The sequence below is a fragment of the Narcine bancroftii genome, chromosome 5 (assembly GCF_036971445.1).
Source record: "Narcine bancroftii isolate sNarBan1 chromosome 5, sNarBan1.hap1, whole genome shotgun sequence".
In the NCBI taxonomy this organism is placed as follows: Eukaryota; Metazoa; Chordata; class Chondrichthyes; order Torpediniformes; family Narcinidae; genus Narcine; species Narcine bancroftii.
Window position 1 is genome coordinate 12,113,417 of NC_091473.1, and position 18,592 is coordinate 12,132,008.

Here is an 18,592-nt window from a genome sequence, read left to right on the forward strand (position 1 = left end):
TCCTTTGCCTTTTGTCAGTGAGGTGGGCTCTGCGGTCTTCTTCAAAGGAGGCTGCTGCCCGCCAAACTGTGAGGCGCCAAGATGCACGGTTTGAGGCGTTATCAGCCCACTGGCGGTGGTCAATGTGGCAGGCACCAAGAGATTTCTTTAGGCAGTCCTTGTACCTTTTCCTTGGTGCACCTCTGTCACGGTGGCCAGTGGAGAGCTCGCCATATAATACGATCTTGGGAAGGCGATGGTCCTCCATTCTGGAGACGTGACCCATCCAGCGCAGCTGGATCTTCAGCAGCGTGGACTCGATGCTGTTGACCTCTGCCATCTCGAGTACCTCGACGTTAGGGGTGTGAGCGCTCCAATGGATGTTGAGGATGGAGCGGAGACAACGCTGGTGGAAGCGTTCTAGGAGCCGTAGGTGGTGCCGGTAGAGGACCCATGATTCGGAGCCGAACAGGAGTGTGGGTATGACAACGGCTCTGTATACGCTTATCTTTGTGAGGTTTTTCAGTTGGTTGTTTTTCCAGACTCTTTTGTGTAGTCTTCCAAAGGCGCTATTTGCCTTGGCGAGTCTGTTGTCTATCTCATTGTCGATCCTTGCATCTGATGAAATGGTGCAGCCGAGATAGGTAAACTGGTTGACCGTTTTGAGTTTTGTGTGCCCGATGGAGATGTGGGGGGGCTGGTAGTCATGGTGGGGAGCTGGCTGATGGAGGACCTCAGTTTTCTTCAGGCTGACTTCCAGGCCAAACATTTTGGCAGTTTCCGCAAAGCAGGACGTCAAGCGCTGAAGAGCTGGCTCTGAATGGGCAACTAAAGCGGCATCATCTGCAAAGAGTAGTTCACGGACAAGTTTCTCTTGTGTCTTGGTGTGAGCTTGCAGGCGCCTCAGATTGAAGAGACTGCCATCCGTGCGGTACCGGATGTAAACAGCGTCTTCATTGTTGGGGTCTTTCATGGCTTGGTTCAGCATCATGCTGAAGAAGATTGAAAAGAGGGTTGGTGCGAGAACACAGCCTTGCTTCACGCCATTGTTAATGGAGAAGGGTTCAGAGAGCTCATTGCTGTATCTGACCCGACCTTGTTGGTTTTCGTGCAGTTGGATAATCATGTTGAGGAACTTTGGGGGACATCCGATGCGCTCTAGTATTTGCCAAAGCCCTTTCCTGCTCACGGTGTCGAAGGCTTTGGTGAGGTCAACAACAAAGGTTGTTGCTATACACCGCTACTAACACCACCCTGTATGAACCCCTCTTTGCTTTCCCTAGGAGATTGGCGAATGGTTCATCCATTCCTCCCTGGTTGGCAACCCCAGGAAGGGTTGGTCCTGCTACTGAAGCACATCAGGGGCCATAAGACTGACCCACTGGTGGAAGTAGTGCACCTCATTCACGCCAACCCCCAATATGTGTTTGTGAGGTACCCTGATAGCCACGAGGACACTGCACTGATCCGAGACCTGGCGAGGGTCAGAGACCCCGAAACGGCCCTGCCAGCCACCAACCAGACTGTGGATCTGATTGCACTGCACAGGAGCACGACCCTGGAGTCCAAGTTGCCTGCCTCACCGCTGAACATTCAGGAACCTACCCCCCCATAAGGCAGCGGACCTCCCATTCCCCAAGGAGTCCCCTGCCAGCACCCTGACCCAGACAGTTCCTGCCTCAGACTTACCCGCAACAGCCTCCTCTATGCAGGAGTGACACATGGACATGGCGGCCCCTCGGCGGCCGGCAGAAGGAGGAAGTTGCCCGTGTGACTAAATCTCTAATCAGAGTTTGAGGGAGTGTCTGCCTTTCAGTCCACTCCCCCCCTTTTTTTTCTCTGATTGTTCCCAGTGGTTTCTATTTAAAAAGAGGTGGTGAATGTAACGATATAGTTGTATGTACAGGCTGGCCAGCCCTCCTAGACTCCTCCCTGGACTCCTCCCATGTGACCCAGGCCATAAATGTTGAGTCCCCTCTTCCTCACCTCATTTTTCCCAGCCTTGACCTGGGCCAGCAGTCTCTTGTGTAATAAAACCTATCGTTCCCCTCAGTCTTTGACTCTGTAATTATTGGGGCAACTGGTAACGCCCAACATTCATATGCTGCTCTGAGAATTATCTCCCATTTTCGGTACCTTAAAAGTCTCACCAGAACTGGTCTTGGTCGCTGGCTCTTCTGGGTCCGAGTGTCCGGTGAACTCTCTTGAGATGTAACTTTTCTCCAAATTTATCTTCTCCCAACACTTATGGGATCCATTTTTGAAAAAAGTTCACCAGGTCTCTTCCCTCAATTCCTTCCTTTAGTCCAATAATTCAGACATTGTATCGTCGACTAAAGTTCTCCAAATGGTCACTTTTGTCAAGCAGTCCTTGTTTATCCGACTCCCATTCTCTGGCTTTTTTCCCCAAAGCCTCAAGTTTTTAATGCATTTTCATCAATTCACTCTCTGCTTGACTACTCTCTCCATCAGGTCTTCAACAATCTCTTTTATTTCAGTCATTTTCTCTCATCACCATTTACCGGTTACTCAAATTCTCAATTTTTTCCAGGATGATGCCCAATTTTTAACCCAACTCCAGTTTTACCTGGTTCTGCCAGTCCTGTTGCCATTTTAGCACTGCTCCCTTTCGGACTTTCACCCAATGTTCTGGTTGAATAGGAAGTTCTTCAATTTTTGTTCTTGGCTGCCTTGGCCTTTTTGTGCTAGTTTTATCCATTTTTAATAAAATAAATTTTGATTTTCAAGTTTTGTCCATATAGTACCCTTCATGGTGAGCTGAACCAAAACGTCTCTGTCTAAGTCCTTTGTATGGCCTTGCCCCCATTTCCTTCATTTTCAAGTAATTTTCAGGTCAGATTGGATGTGTAGAGAGCAAAACAGTTAAAATTCAGCTGATACTTGGTAGTTGGGTGAAACACAAAAGTCTGCAGCTGCTGTGATTTTAGTAAAAACAGCAAAATGCTGGAGGAACTCAGTTAGTCTTTCAGCGTCCATGTGAGACAAAGATTTGGACACTGAAGGACCTGGTAGTTGGGAAGCAGTTCAGTTCTGTGGAGTTTTAAAAATATGCAGGGATAGCAATGAATCAACCTGTACCCCTTGACTATATCAGTAGTGTTCTACCAGGCTGCCTGATCATTTCAATGATCTCAATGTTTAGTTTGCAGAGGTCCAATGTTGCGAGTGGCTAGCTCCACCTAGAGATAACTTCTCGAAGGGAATTATGCCATTGATGGAAGAAAGAATAGTACACTTGCAGAAAGTGAATCTGATTCACACAAGGGGGAAATCTTTATTTCTCCATCCAACTCCCACACACATGTCTCCACTCTGTTTTCAACATTTGTTCCAACAAAAACAATTAATATGCCTCATCTTTTAGTGGGTCATGCAACCTTCTAGCCTCAGCATTGAGGCATTAATTTCAGATAATCACAAGTTTTAGCATTTATATTTAACTTTTCCAGCATTCACTGAATATTTTTCCAGATAGATATATTTTGTTTAAATTACCACTCATTTTTTTAACTTCACTTTTTCTACTTTACACTCTATCACAAGCCTTAGTGTATAATCTTGCCTCTCCATTCCCTTTACAATGCATCTCAATTTTTTTACCCTTTAATTGTTGTAGTTCTGAAGGAAGGCCATATATTTGAAACGTTAACTTTGTTTCTCTTGCATATGTAGCCTGACCGACTGAGGATTCTCTTTTATTTTTGTTCAGCACCAACAAATTTATCTTTTGAAACAAGTTTCTCTTTTATATTTAAATTTAGTCATACATCATGGTAACCGGCCATTTTGGCCCACGAGCCCGTGCTGCCCAATTACATCCAATTAACCTACAAACAATACGTTTTGAATGGTGGGAGGAATACCCAGACAAAACTCACACAGACATGGGGAGAACGTACCAACTCCTTACAGACAGAGCAGGATTCAAACCTTGATCCCGGTCACCAGCACTGTAACAATGTTGTGCCATCTGTTCTGTTTCCTTCTAATATTTCAAACAGTTGCTTTTAACTCTGCAGGGAAGCTCATTTCTAAACATTTTGTTGGCTCTCCAGTACATTCTGAGTTTGTCGCCCTCTGTGTTGAAAATAGTAATGATGTTGTTCTCTCTCCTCAGGCCTTGTTCAACTCCCAGATTATTCATTCCATCAAAAAAGAAAGGCATTTTCCTTTAACACTCTTTTGAAGCCAGAAGTGATAGTTGCCTTGTGTAAAGTACGGGCTGAATGCAACAAAGTGGCAGCCATGTCTCTTTTCTTTGTAACCTTGATAAAAAGCGTTCGAATAGAAGAATTTGAACAGATTCAGTCCCAGGCACATGCACAGGTATTGGTTTAGATGGCACCATTTCTTTTTATTATTTTTGTAACCAATTCATTGATCATTGTGGATCCAAGCATACTAGTTATTGTCTTTTTTTTGGGGGGGGGTGGTCAATAGAAATATAAAAGAGATAAAACCTGTTGAAATCTGAAACAAGAACAGAAAACTGCTGGAAGAGTTCATCCATTCAAATAGTATCTGTGGAAAGAGAAATTGGTCAATGTTTAAGGTCAGGGACTCTTCCTTAAAAAAAGGAACAATAATGAGCAGTTCTACAGTAATGTGGAAGTTCCATTGGTTCGAGGTAAGAGGAAGTTTGTAGAATTACTGAGTAGGTGATAATATTGAAAAACAATTTCAATGTAAATAACTGCTACAGGAGAAAAAGAATGCCAAAATCATAAACCTATTCACAGATTCACTACACACTGGGGAAAAGCATTTCCACCTTTTTTTCTGCTTCAGTATACTCCCCTCAATCTTGAGGTTCTGTCTTTTAGTTCCAGTCTTATCTGCTAGAAAAAAAACCTTCCTTGTATCTTATTTATCCATTTCATGATTTTATATGTTTATCTATAAGTCCCCTTCATCCTTCTAAGCACCAATAGGCTATTGAATCCTCCTCATAAGCTAACCCCTTCATTTCCCAAATCATCCTGGTATACCTTCTATGCACTTCCTTCAAAATGTTGAATGCTCTGCTTCTGGGATGAACTTTTATAGTTTCCTGAAAGATGTATTGGAGTGGTACAAAGCGTCAATTTATGTTAGTTTTATGCAAAACCTTAACTTCTGCAAAATAACCTTAAACCTGACACACTCCCCAGACATAAAGCAAAAAATGCTGGAAACACTCAGCAAGTCAGACAACATCTGTGAAAAGAGAAACTATTCAGATTTCATGTTCATGGAAAGAAAGAAAACTCATCCTGAAGTATTGTGAATACAGAATTCCAGCATGTACAGATATTTTTCTTAATTTTTTATTCACTGCTTGTATATGCTGCCTGAGGCTCCCCTACATATCTTCTGGATTTTGAGGTCCAGATAAGTTGATCCATCACCTCTACCTTGTTTTCAACCTACATCTGATAGACATCTGCCAAATAGAGTGGGCTCCAAGCAGTAATTAAGCCTCAAGGGACATAATCTGATATCATACCCTAAGCACACCCTGACAAAGTTTGGCTGCTTAAAGCCAATCATAAGACCATAAGATATAGGAGCAGAAGTAGGCCATTTGGTTTGTCAAATTCACTCCATCAGGAGTTGATCTATTCTCCCACTCAGCCTCACTCCCCTGCCTTCTCCCCATAACCTTTGATATGTTGACTTTTCAGATGCCTATCAATCTCTGCCTTAAATACATCCAATGACCTGGGCTTCACAGCTGCCCATGGTAGTAAATTCCAGAATTTCATCACTCTCTGGCTAAAGAGAACTCTATGCATCTGTTTTAAATGGATACCCTTCAATGCTGAAGTTATGCCTTCTCGTCCTAGACTCCCCTACCATGGGACATTTTTGCCACATCTACTCGTCCAGTCCTTTTAACATTCAAAATGCTTCTATGAGGTCCATCCTCATTCTTATGAACTCCAAGGTGTTCAGTCCAAGAGCTGTAAAATGTTCCTCATATGCTAATCCCTTCATTCCAGTAATCATTCTTGTGAATCTTCTCTGAACACTCTCCAATGCCAATTAATTCTTTTTTTTTTAAATAAGGAGCCCAAAACTGTACCTCATACTCTAAGTGAGGCCTCACCAATACCTTATAAAGCCCCAATGTTACATCCCTGCTCTTGTATCCCATTCCTCTAGATATGAATGTCAACATTGCATTCGCCTTTTTCACCGCCATCTCAACTTTGACGTTAACCTATAGCATATCCTGCACAAGGACTCCCAAGTCCCTTTGTACCTCCAAATTTTGAATTTTCTCTCCATCCAAATAATAGTCTGCCCTTTTATTCCTTATACAGAAGTGTATGATTATATACTTTCCAACAATGTATTTCATTTGCCAATTCGTTACCCATTTCTGATAGTACAGATTCTATCACCAATGTGTATATGTATAGATTGTAGTGTAGGATAACTGTGATTTGCTGAGAGTGTAGCCACACCTACTGGCAGGTCTTAAAGGATTGCTCCTAGCCAGACCAGGTAATTCTGGACTGGTCGACCTACATGTGATACGCTTCAGTCTTCTAGTTAATAAAAGCCTTGGCTTGGATCAACAAGCCTTTGATTCTTTTGACGGACTCTACACCATTCTCTTAATCAATCTTTCTCTGCAGCCTCTGTTCCACCTCACAACCTGCCCCTCCACCAACCTCTGTATTGTCTGAAAAAATAGCTACAAAGCCATTTATTCCACAATCCAGATAGTTAACATACAACATAAAAAGAAGTGACCCCAACGTTGACCCCCTGTAGAACACCACAGGTAACTGGTAGCCAAACAGATTAGGATCCCTTTATTCCCACTCTATGCTTCCTGCCAATCAGCCAATAATCTACCCATCCTAATGTAATTCCATGGGCTCTCATCTTGTTTGGGTGCCTGCATACATTTTGCTCATAACGAAGAAGGGCTCAAGGCCAAAACATTGTTTTTTTACTTTATATATGCTATATAAAGTGCATCATTTGATCTTCTGAATTTTTCCAGCATTGTGTTTTCCTTTTCTTCAATCACAGTCTCTCCAGACTTTCCTATATTACTCTTATTAAGCAGCCTCATGTCCGGCACCACGTCAAATGCCTTTTGAAAGTCCAAATCTACGACATCCACTGTGTGTCCTTTGGCTAGCCTGCTTGTGGTTTCCTTAAAAAATGTCAGTAAGTTTGTCAGGCAAGATTTTCCCTTCAGGAAACCATGCTGACTTTGGCCTATCTTGTCATATACCTCCAGGTACTCGGTAACCTCATCCTTGACAATTGACGCCAGCAACTTCCCAACCATTGATATTAGGCTAATAGGTCTATAATTTCCTTTCTGCTATTGGATTAAATAAGGGCATAAATATTTTCTTTAACTGAAATTGTATGTTTCTGCACTTTAAATTCCTGCTTTAAATTATTGAATTGTTTAAAGTCTTCAATGTCTAGGATACTTTGCAGGTGCTATTTTTTGACATAAAGTTAAAAGGAATTGAAAATAAGAAGCCTATACAAGTTATCTCATGTAGTGCCTGTTCTACTGTGTTTGACATCTTAGACTTTAAGGAAAATGGTACATGACAACCTAGGGACCTTGCTCAACTTTGGGGTAGGCCACCAACGCAACCTCTGCACATTTTGTGTGCAGTGCACTTTTTAGCCTAATAACTTAATTGTTCCAATTGAATTTCAGATACAACTATTTCTTAGTGATAGCTGGATCAATACATTGAAAAAGGTTCTACGTAGCAGCCTATGGGATGTTCGGAAAGGTTGGTTTAACTTGCACGAATCTAACTGGGAAGTTTATCGCAAATCTAAGCTGCACATGCTGATGGAAATGATCAAGTATAACCTTCAGGACTCCCTCCGATACCTTGTGCAAGATTCCCTTGTCAACTACACCCAAATGATCCTTGATGCCTGCTATAGTTCCCTCAATTGCTCCAAGGATATGCAATGGGGTGATGACCTCATTAACAGCAATTTCAAGTAAGATCTCCATGCTAAATTGCATGTAAAATTGTTTTTCCCTGTGTCTGCTAAACCTTTCTGATAAATTACATATTTTATATTTGTATTTTGTTAGCTTATTGGTAGCTTAATACAGAATGTAAGAGGCACAATTTTAACATGGAAGCAATTAAATGTCTATGATGTATTGAACTATTTTTCTAATTGTATTTTCTAATTGTATTTTCTGCTGATGCTTCTTTTGCTCAATATTGTTGACTGTTTTCTTTGCTATGCTGCTTCTTTCCATCTTTTGTTCTTTCTACACTCATTATGAATAAACATTCCTGATGATTGGTCTCAAATTACAAATTAAAACAAAAGCAGGCAGAACTGAAAGAGATCATTGCAAAATTTTATCCTTCAAGAGCTATGTACGGGGAGTGGTCACGTGATGGAGTAGTGGCCGGACGGTGAACTCCAGCCCACTCCAGAAAAGTCGGGAAAAACAAGGGAAAACACAAAGGCACAGAAATAAAAGTTAAAGAAACGTGAGTATAAAGGTGGAAAGAAGATGGCGACAAAAAAAGAAAAATCAAAATCAACGGTAAGAAGAGAGGAAGAGAAGACAACGGAGGAAGAAGGAGAAGGCCTTACCTGTCCGAAGAGGCCCGCTGTGGAGAGAGAAACCCGCTTCCTCAGGTCGGTAGAAATAGAACTACAAAAATGGCTCGCTGAGCCGAGTAAAAGTGCGCAATCGCGCATGAAAAAAAACACACCGACGGGAGGGGGGACCAGCTGGGGAGTCGATCTCCACAGCCGGCAACGACAGCTGCAGAACACCTGCAGCAAGAAGAGAACACAGAAGACAATGGAAACAAGAAAGAAGAGAAGAAAAGGGAAACAAAGAAACAACAGATGGCCAACCCAGAGGAAGAAGAGGAGGAAGAGTACAGTGAAATAGAAGAAGAAGGGAAAGGCAAGATAAAGGATATACTTTCTCTTGTTAGAGGATACATGGAGTCATTTAAAGAATGGCAGACACAGGAATTTAATGATTTAAGAAGAAGAATAAACAACACAGGAGAGAAAATGAACAAAATAGATATGACCTTAACAGAAATGGGAAAGAAAATGGACAAGATGGAAGAGCGGGCAGTAGCAGCAGAAATGGAGGTAAAAGACTTAAAAAAGAAATTGGAGGAATCTAATAAAAAAGCTATAGAGACACAAGAACTGCTAGCTCAAAAAATAGATATATTGGAAAATTATAACAGAAGAAATAACATAAAGATAGTGGGCCTTAAGGAAGATGAAGAAGGCAAGAATATGAGGGAGTTTATAAAAGATTGGATCCCTAAGACCCTAGGATGTCCAGAACTACAGCAAGAAATGGAAATAGAAAGGGCACATAGAGCATTGGCCTCTAAACCACAACCACAACAAAAACCAAGATCTATTGTCGTAAAATTCCTAAGATATACTACAAGAGAAAAGGTACTGGAGAAGACAATGGAAAAAGTAAGAGAGGGCAACAAACCACTGGAGTATAAAGGGCAAAAAATCTTCATTTATCCAGATATAAGTTTTGAACTCCTAAAGAAGAGAAAGGAGTTCAATACAGCAAAGGCAATTTTATGGAAGAAAGGGTATAAATTTATACTAAAGCATCCAGCGGTATTGAAAATATTTATTCCAGGACAACAAAACAGACTATTCTCGGATCCAGAAGAAGCACGAAAATTTGCAGAACAATTACAAAAATAGACTGAGGGATGAAGACGGGTAATGAGAGTAAAAATGATCACGATTGATATGTATGTGGGTAAAGAGGTATAAGAGTGAATAGATACAATGTGCATACGTGAATGTATCTGTACTTAGAGGAAAATATAGATAGTATAGACAAGAATTAATAAGGGAAGGTAATGGAATAGAGAGAATAAGGAGGGAATTAAAAGAGTGACCTTTGTTACATATGAAAAGCGAAATCTTTTCTGGGGGGGGCTGGGTGGGGGGGGGGAATAGCGGTCACTGCAAAATCAGTTGACGCTTGCGAGTGAATTCGCAAACCCAAATGGAGAGGGGAGATGTGGTTGTCCGACAAGGGATAAAGGACAACTCAGGAGGGGAAGGGGAGATTGGGGATAAAGAAGATATAAATAGGAGAATAAGGAAAATGTTTGATGTTGTAGGAATGTTGTCTTATAAAGAGTTTAAAATAAGAAAACAGAAATGGAAAAGGAGGAAAGGTAATAATGGAAAAATGGAAAGAGAAGATAAACAAAGTATAAAATGGCTACACTGAACTATATGACTTTAAATATTAATGGAATACATAACCAAATTAAAAGGAAGAAACTACTAAATTTACTGAAAAAGGAAAAAATTGATATAGCATTTATCCAAGAAACACACTTAACTGAATTGGAGCACAAGAAATTAAAGAGAGATTGGGTAGGACATGTAACAGCAGCATCGTATAATTCAAAAGCAAGAGGAGTGGCTATATTAATTAGTAAAAATGTGCCATTTAAAATAGAAGAGGAAATAATAGATCCAGCAGGGAGATATGTTATGATAAAATGTCAGCTCCTAAGTAACATAAAAAACAAAGAATTTGGAATTGATTTGGAGGATGCACAAAAAAGATTTGTTAAGATAGCCCTAGCCGTAGCAAAAAAATGTATTATGTCAACCTGGAAATTGGAAGATAATTTGAAAATACAACAATGGTATATAGAAATGAATAAATGTATTCCATTAGAAAAAATAACATATAGTTTAAGAAATAATATTGAAATATTCGAACAAATATGGGAGCCTTACATTAAATACAATAGCGAAAACCTACCGGGAACAAATATTACCTAAGTTGATGGAAGGAGAAGGAAAGAAAAGAATGGACTCAGTAGAATTTCTGGTGTAATTTTGTTGAATGACAACATTGTCTGACGGGTTTAATGCAACCTAGATTATATACCTAAAATGGATGAGAGGGGGGGGGTGGGGGGGTGGCTTGGGAGGAGGGAGGGGGGGGGGAGAAAAAGTCACTGTATATGTGTGAAAAAGAAAAAGTGTATATCATGGCTAATGTGATTTATGGTGTGAAAAATAAAAAAATAAAAAAAAAATAAAAAAAAAAGAGCTATGTACAATACTAATCTCCTTGTAAACAAGGGCACAGAAATGTCCATTATATACAGGTTTGAATGAACTTCATAATTAGAAGTATCAGATCCATGTTGAAGAATTCATTGCAACTGAAATGACCAGAAGGTAGCAGAATAATTACTAGATAACAGGACGATATACTGCAGATCTTTACTGTTTTGCATTGGGATGACCTGAATAGCAAAAAAGAGAAGCCATCTCAGTGGCAAGAAATGGTAATGACATGTTGAATTCCCTTTCCATCCATGTGACCACATTTAGAGAGCAATGGATTTGCAGCCCAAGTCTCACTGAGTGCATTAACACACCTAAAGTCCTTGCCATTTACTCTTTAACAATTGTGGATTGCTGAGGCATACCATGTTACAGATTTCCAGCTGCAAACTTCCCATCCACCACTACCCTCTGGATTCCATCACCAAATCAAGGAGTTTCAGCATATGTAGAAAAACACAAGGATTTCAATTGCTAGAATCCTGAGCAAACAATGAACTACTGGAGGAGCTCAGTGGGATAGTCAATGTTACAGGTCAGGACCCTTTATCAACTGTTATTTTTTAAAAATGGTGAAATGACAAAGGGGCGGGGGGAAGAAGCTAGGGGTGGGCCAAGAGCTGTTAGGGAATTGGAGGTAAGGTGTGAGAAGTGGAAAGACAGATCACTGTCTGGAATGGAGGTGCCAATGCACAGGACAGAAAGAGGCAACAGAGTTGTGAACTTGGCCAGTGCCATCATGGGCATTAGTCTCCACTCCATTAAGGATATCTATAAGAGGGAGTGTCTCAAGAAAGCAGTCTCCATCATCAAGGACCCCCACCACCCAGGCCGTGCTCTCTTCTCCCTGCTACCATCAGGAAGGAGGTACAGGAGCCTGAAGACGAACATCCAATGGTACAAATATAGCTTCTTCCCCTTTGCCTTCAGATTGCTGAATGGACAATGAACCCAAGACACTACCTTTCTTTTTCTCTTCTTTGCACTAATTTATTTTAAAAATATAATTTATACCCCTTTTTGCATCTGTGATTGCTGCTGCAAAACAATGAATTTTGTGACAGGTTCATAACAATAAATTCTGATTCTGATGTTGAAGAAAAGTAAAAGATGAAAAAAAGTACAAAACTGGTGAAGTGATTGGCCTGCTTTTTCTCATACTGTGAAAAACGACTTCGGCCCAAACCATCAGTAATACAGTAAAAATCTCTGTTATCGCGAATTCAAGCAACCGACAAAAAAAATTTGCTGAAAATAAAAAGGTAAACAATACAGAAGTTTAAAATTGGAAGGCCTCATTGTTAGTTTACCAATCCACGCCACATGTAATCTCAAGCAACCAGAGAACTCACTTATTTGACATCTACCAATCCCCATAGGTGCCAAATACCAGGGGTTTTACTGTATATCTTTACCTCATATGGACCCTGCAAGACCTGCTGAGTTCCTCCAGCATTTCAGTTTTTTACTGGAATAAGTGATGAAGAGATGGAAACAGTGCAACCAAATTAAGGTGGGAATGACCTAAAACTGTAAATATCATTGTTCAACCATTGGGTTTAAGGCTGTGCTGGAGAAATATGATGTGTTGTTCCTCAAGTTTATGTTTGGCCTCACCCTGACATTGGATGAGGCTGAGGACAGATACATCTGTGCAGGAATGGTTGGGATAGAGTTGAAATGGTTGACTATAGGAATCTCAAATATAGACCCACAAACAAGCTCAGCTACTTTATTATCATGATAATGAAGTAAGAGTCTAATGATAATGACATCATCACCTGCATATTTCAGAAGAGTCCAATGATAATGACATCATCACCTGCATATTTCAGGAGAGTCCAATGATAATGACATCATCACCTGCATATTTCAGGTCCAATGATAATGACATCATCACCTGCATATTTCAGGAGAGTCCAATGATAATGACATCATCACCTGCATATTTCAGAATCTTCAATTAGTGGCAGATTGTAAAGATCGTTCAGCATAGACCGGTTGCATCACTGTCTGGTTTGGAGGTGCCAATGTATAGGACAGGAAAAGGCTACAGAGAGTTGTGAACTCAGCCAGCACCACCATAGGCATCAGTCTTCCCTCTATTGAGGACATCTGCAAGGGGCAGTGTCTTAAGCAAGCAGCCTCTATCCTCAAGGACCCCCACCACCCAGGCCATTCCCTGTTCATACTGCTTCCATCAGGAAGAAGTACAGGAGCCTGAAGATGAACACTCAGTGGTAAAAATACAGCTTCTTCCACTCTGCCATCAGATTTCTGAACGATGCTACCTCACTCTTCTTTTGACCAACTTTATTTAAAAAAATATAATTTATAGCAATATTTGCACGTAATCCTCCTGCAAGACAACGAATTTAGTGACATGTTTATGACAATAAATTTTGACTGAATAAATTAGTGCTTCAAACACAGCTATTTTCTCTGCAGATATTTGACTCAATTCTTAGTGATTAAGAATTGTTGAATAACTGAAAATTTTTGTTATTAGTTGATTATGGTTGTCATCAGAAGGTGATCAGTTTTTAATTCACAGTGGATTCAGATTAGATATCAGGAATACAGAAATGGAGGGGTGGGGAGAACATTGGTGATTTTAATCTTAGCCAGATGAGAGCTGTGGAATACTCTGGTCATGCTTGTAGCTCCCACAAAACAGTTAGGATTTGGTTTGTTAATTGTCTTATCCTTAAGAATGTTTGTTCTAATGTGTTTCAGGCCCAGAAAAATGCCTATTTTTGTTCTGGATCTTAGTCTGGATAATGGAATTGTGCTCTTCAGCACACCCTTGGAAAGATTTAAAACTGTCACCTTGACTCTGTTTGACAAAGCAATCACAGCTACACAACATGTTCCTCATATTGAAAAGGTAAAATTGTCCAATTATGTTTGGAATCAGAATTGAATGCTGAACTTTATTCTGTCAATTTTTTTAGGTGTATTGATTTGATGTAGAATGCCATTCTCTGTGGAGGCCATGAGCTCCTTTTCCTTAATAGTCTTTTTGATAATGAATTATATTTATACAACCATTCATCATTGAGACAAATTGTTTCATCTTGTATTTGTATGTGTGAGTTCTTAGACAACACATGGATGAAGGAAAAGGTTCTCTACTTTAAAGTTGATGTAAACAGTCCATGAGGCAAGCCAAGGTGGGATTAAATCAGATGAGTGAAGATGGAGCAATACACAAATAAAATAAAAATGATTGATAAATGGAGAAGGGGAAAGTGGTGATATAATGGAAGCTATTAGGAGAGAGGTGTAGGATAGATTTGAACAGATGGAACCAAAAAGAGTCTGGAGGGGAGGTGAGGAAATTGCCTATGTAGTCTGACTCCCACAGTTACCTAGACTGCGCCTCTGGGGTGAATATAGGTTTTTCCAACATCAGTCTTGGTGAAGAGTTTTGACCCGAAATGGCAACCATTCTTTTTCTTCCATGATATTGCTTGACCCACTGAGTTCCTCTGGCAGATTCTTTGTTGCTCCAGATTTCAACATAGAACCATAGAATGGTATAGCATATCTTCAGTGTCTTGTGTTTCTCCAGTATCACAAAACAAATAGTTTTGAAATAATGTTATTTATATAAATAGTATTCAAATGAAATCAAATAATTGGTTCATGGATTGACCTGATGATGCAGCAGAATTAACAAGGAACAAGTCAATGAGACAATGAGGTGAGAGAATATTTCCTTGGCAGTTTAGAAGAATCAGGTAGAAGTGCATGTTGATGATGGTCTGAGAACTTGTCACAGAAATGGTTCATGTTTTTGATCAGTTTGTAATGGATGAATTTGTAAAGGTTTAAAGGGTGAGCAAATTTAAATTGTTTTCTCTAAAATATAGATGTAGTAAGTGAAGGATGATTACACCTGAATATTATAAAAGGGAGGGAAGAGAAGAACTCTTGCATTCATCATAGACCTCTCATGTCGGTTTGTCCCTTCCTTGTATTACTATTTCACTCCTCCTCAACTCTAGCACTATTTGCTTGGCTGTAAGTTGTTCACTTCCATAATTTTTCAGTTATGTTTAAGGCCATTGAGATGGAACATTAACCTTGATTTTCCTTTCATAAGTCCTGCTATATCTACTCTTTCCAATATTTAATGCATTTATTTATTGTAACAATGAAATTATCCTACAAATTCCATGATCCTTAAAGTGAGGTGCAGAGATACATTTTGTTTATTATATGATCAGGTGAACATGCTTTGAGTTTCAGTTTCTCAGCTAGATGTACACAATCTATATGAGGAATCTTATGGAAGTTCTTTCCAAAATAAATTGTTTGCTCAGTGATGAATTATAATTTCATCATGCAAAGTAACTAAGGCAATTTGTTTCTTTGTTTCTATATACCATTAAAGAAAACATCTTTGTAGATGGATTAACTTTGTAGTTACATATTTTTCCTCTTTACAATGTAGGAGGTCACTTAGTTCATTGATTTGATGTTGCCCTCAGAATAATCACGAATTCCAATCACCCATTTCTTTCCTTATTCTCTCTCAAATGAGATTCAACCCTGATTTTCCCACTACCCAGTGGTAATTTACAGTGGACAATTAGCCTACGACCCATTATGTGTCTTTGGGATGTGGGAGGAAACTGCAGCACTAAGGATTATTCCATCTCTACACAGTTGTCACTGTGGTAGGGATTCAACCTGAATCGCTGAAGCTACGCAGCAATTCACTTTGGGATTATGTTAAATTCGCTTATTGAAATTTAGTGTTATGAACTGTAATATTATGTGCATCAGCTACTGAACAGATAATAGTTAAGCTTAAGACATCCCTGATGGCTTTTATTAGGAGAGAGCTGCCAAAGGGAAAGCACACCTAATCTTAATATTCCTAATCCCCCAATTCTTTTCCATTTTGTTGTATTGTCCTACAGTGCATTTGTTATTCATATTATTCATACTTTTGAGTGATGGGCCATTGCTGACAAGGCCAATATTTGTAGCCCATTCCTTATTCCCCTTGAGATGATGTTGAGCTACCTTCTTGGACTGCTGCAGTCCTTTTGATGACGTGCCCCTATTGTTGAGGCCAGGTGAAACACAAGTTACGTTTTAATCACATCATGGACAATGTTTATCCTTTCTGCCACCTAATGATGTTTCAAAATTATGTTGCTCAGTTTGTCCTGGAGGAGATGTTTCAAAGTGGAACACCATTGCTGGAGTCTGTGTGGCACAATGAGCCACCTGTACAAGAATTACGCAATACAATAAAAAATGCCATGGAAAAAGCACTGATGCCCATGAAAAGCTATGCTAAGGAGTATGAGAGATACGTGGAACTCAGCAAGTTGAATATTGAAAAATATGTGGAGTTAGTAATCGCATATATTTATTCTGTTTAATGTAAATTACTGATAATGTTGTTCTGTTTAATGTAAATTATGATAATGTTAACACTAAGCAGATATTTGCATTCTTTGGTTCAGTGGGCAGGTGTTGCACTATATCATAACTAGCAGAAAGATCCTTGATTTTTATCCTGAGTGAAATTGGCTTAATTTGGGTTTGATAGTCATTAGTAGATCCAAATGTCCAAGCAATGGAAGGCAAAAAATTAGCATGTTTGTTTTCTGAACCTAATTCAGTGATTTTATTTTCCTGACAGTTGTAGGAAAAGTCTACTCACAAGACGTTTATTATTTTAATGAGATTATTATTTGTTTGTGGACCTTGAAAATTGAGCAGCTGAAGAAAGTAGGAACATTTGAATGGAGCAGGTGTCTGCCTTCCAGTGTTATTTTTGGGACAAAAGGGGGCGTATATTGGTCCTGCCCACTAAGTCAACCTGCTTCCACCTTTTCACACTCACTGCGCTTCTCTGGTCCATTAATTGCGTTCTGTAATTTATCCTATGACCACACCAGTGCTACATTTCATTGTCATGTAGTTAAAAACAGAAAATGTAAAATTACACAAAATTTCCTTTAATCTTCCATAAGGCAGACAAAGTCACCATTAGTATTGTCCAGTGGCCCTTACAGTAAGAGAAAGAGAAGCAAAAGAGTGTCCGTGGATTCACCTTCAGCACTCTTGGAGTCTGTGCAGCTACACAGATTCTTGTTTAATTGATTGGCAACCTGAGCTCCAGATCCAAACCTTTGATACAATCAGGAAGACTTCAGTGCTCAAGGCCCTTCGGGAACCCTTCTTGCCCTCAGCGCAATCTCTTGAATCCTGGTTCTGATAAGTGGTTCTCATGAGCCACTCTCCAGCAATCCATAGCCTGTGTGAGTCTTTCAGCTGCTGAACCCCTCACTGGTCGACTGCCGTGGTCACTGTCCTATAGGGTTGTCTCTGATGCTTCTCCTCAATGGGGGTGGTGGGGGGAGTGTTTCTCCTTGTTTTTGGTGCCCTGCGCCTACATAGCCTCCCTCACCATCATTCAGGACCCCAGACAGTCTTTTCAAGTTGGTCAACGCTTCATCTGTGATTCTCTAAAGGTCATTTACTACATCCAGTGCTCTGGGTACGACCTTTTCTATATCTAGGAGACCGAAACTGACTGGGTAATCAGGTCATTGTGCACCTTCCACTACAATAACCAGGATATCCCAGTGGCCAGCTACTTCCCATTCCCATACAGACATGTCCATCCATGGCCTACTGTACTGCCAGGTTGAGTCCACGGGAAAATTGGTGGAACATACAACATCAGCATCAATCTCTAAAACCCACCCCCCCACCCTTGTTTTCTCAACCCCTCCCTTGCTTTCCCTTCCTTCCTCCTATCAAAATGCATCTTCCTCAGCCTCTGCTTCTTATTACTTCATTACATTTTTCCCCATTTCTTCCCTCTCCTACCAGTATTCATCTATCACTTGCTAGCCTGTGCTCCTCCCTCTTCATTCCTCCCTCCCCCTAAACCTTTCATTCAGGCTTCTGCACATTTCTTGCTATTCCTCATGAAAGTTTTCAGCACAAAGCATTGACTGACTGTTGCCATGGATGCTGCCTGATCTGCGGAGTTCCTCCATATTGTGTGTTGCTCCACCTTCACTCATCTGATTTAATCCTACCTTAGCCATGATCTGCAATTGCTACAACCCACCTGCAATGTGCACTCTATTTCCATTGTCTTCAATCCCAACCTGAGAATCTCTGTGACTTGCATTCTTTTCATCTTATCCAACAATCGTCTGCCCTCTTCAAATATTTCTGCTGTAATTTCTCTTCCTACCAGCATACCTTCTAATTCACAATCTTGCAAGAGCCATAAATTTCTTTAGTCTTCATCTTGATCTCTTTATTGATCCATAATATTCCTCCTATCCCATTAGATGTGAACAAGCTGTAATCTCTTCAGCCCTCTTCAATTTCTCATTTTTCTGTAACCATTGATTTCCCCTGACCTGCAGTTTTCAAAGGTATAATTTCTTCAGAAGAGCATCCCTAGTAGTCTTGCTCACTTCAAAGAGTGCACCGA

General features: G+C 40.2%; 1 protein-coding gene across 4 annotated transcripts in view; it reads left to right on the forward strand.

The window, feature by feature from the left end:
- dnah1 (dynein, axonemal, heavy chain 1) overlaps nt 1-18,592 on the forward strand; it is a 431,328-nt gene that overhangs the window by 77,359 nt on the left and 335,377 nt on the right. For 3 of the 4 annotated variants that reach the window (XM_069936771.1, XM_069936773.1, XM_069936772.1), the window contains exons 10-13: nt 4,118-4,326; nt 7,682-7,980; nt 13,846-13,996; nt 16,287-16,480. In XM_069936771.1, coding sequence (XP_069792872.1) covers nt 4,118-4,326; nt 7,682-7,980; nt 13,846-13,996; nt 16,287-16,480 — 853 coding nt within the window. Of the gene's footprint in view, nt 1-4,117; nt 4,327-7,681; nt 7,981-13,845; nt 13,997-16,286; nt 16,481-18,592 lie in introns of those variants that run through there. The other variant, XM_069936774.1, reaches the window with a different exon arrangement.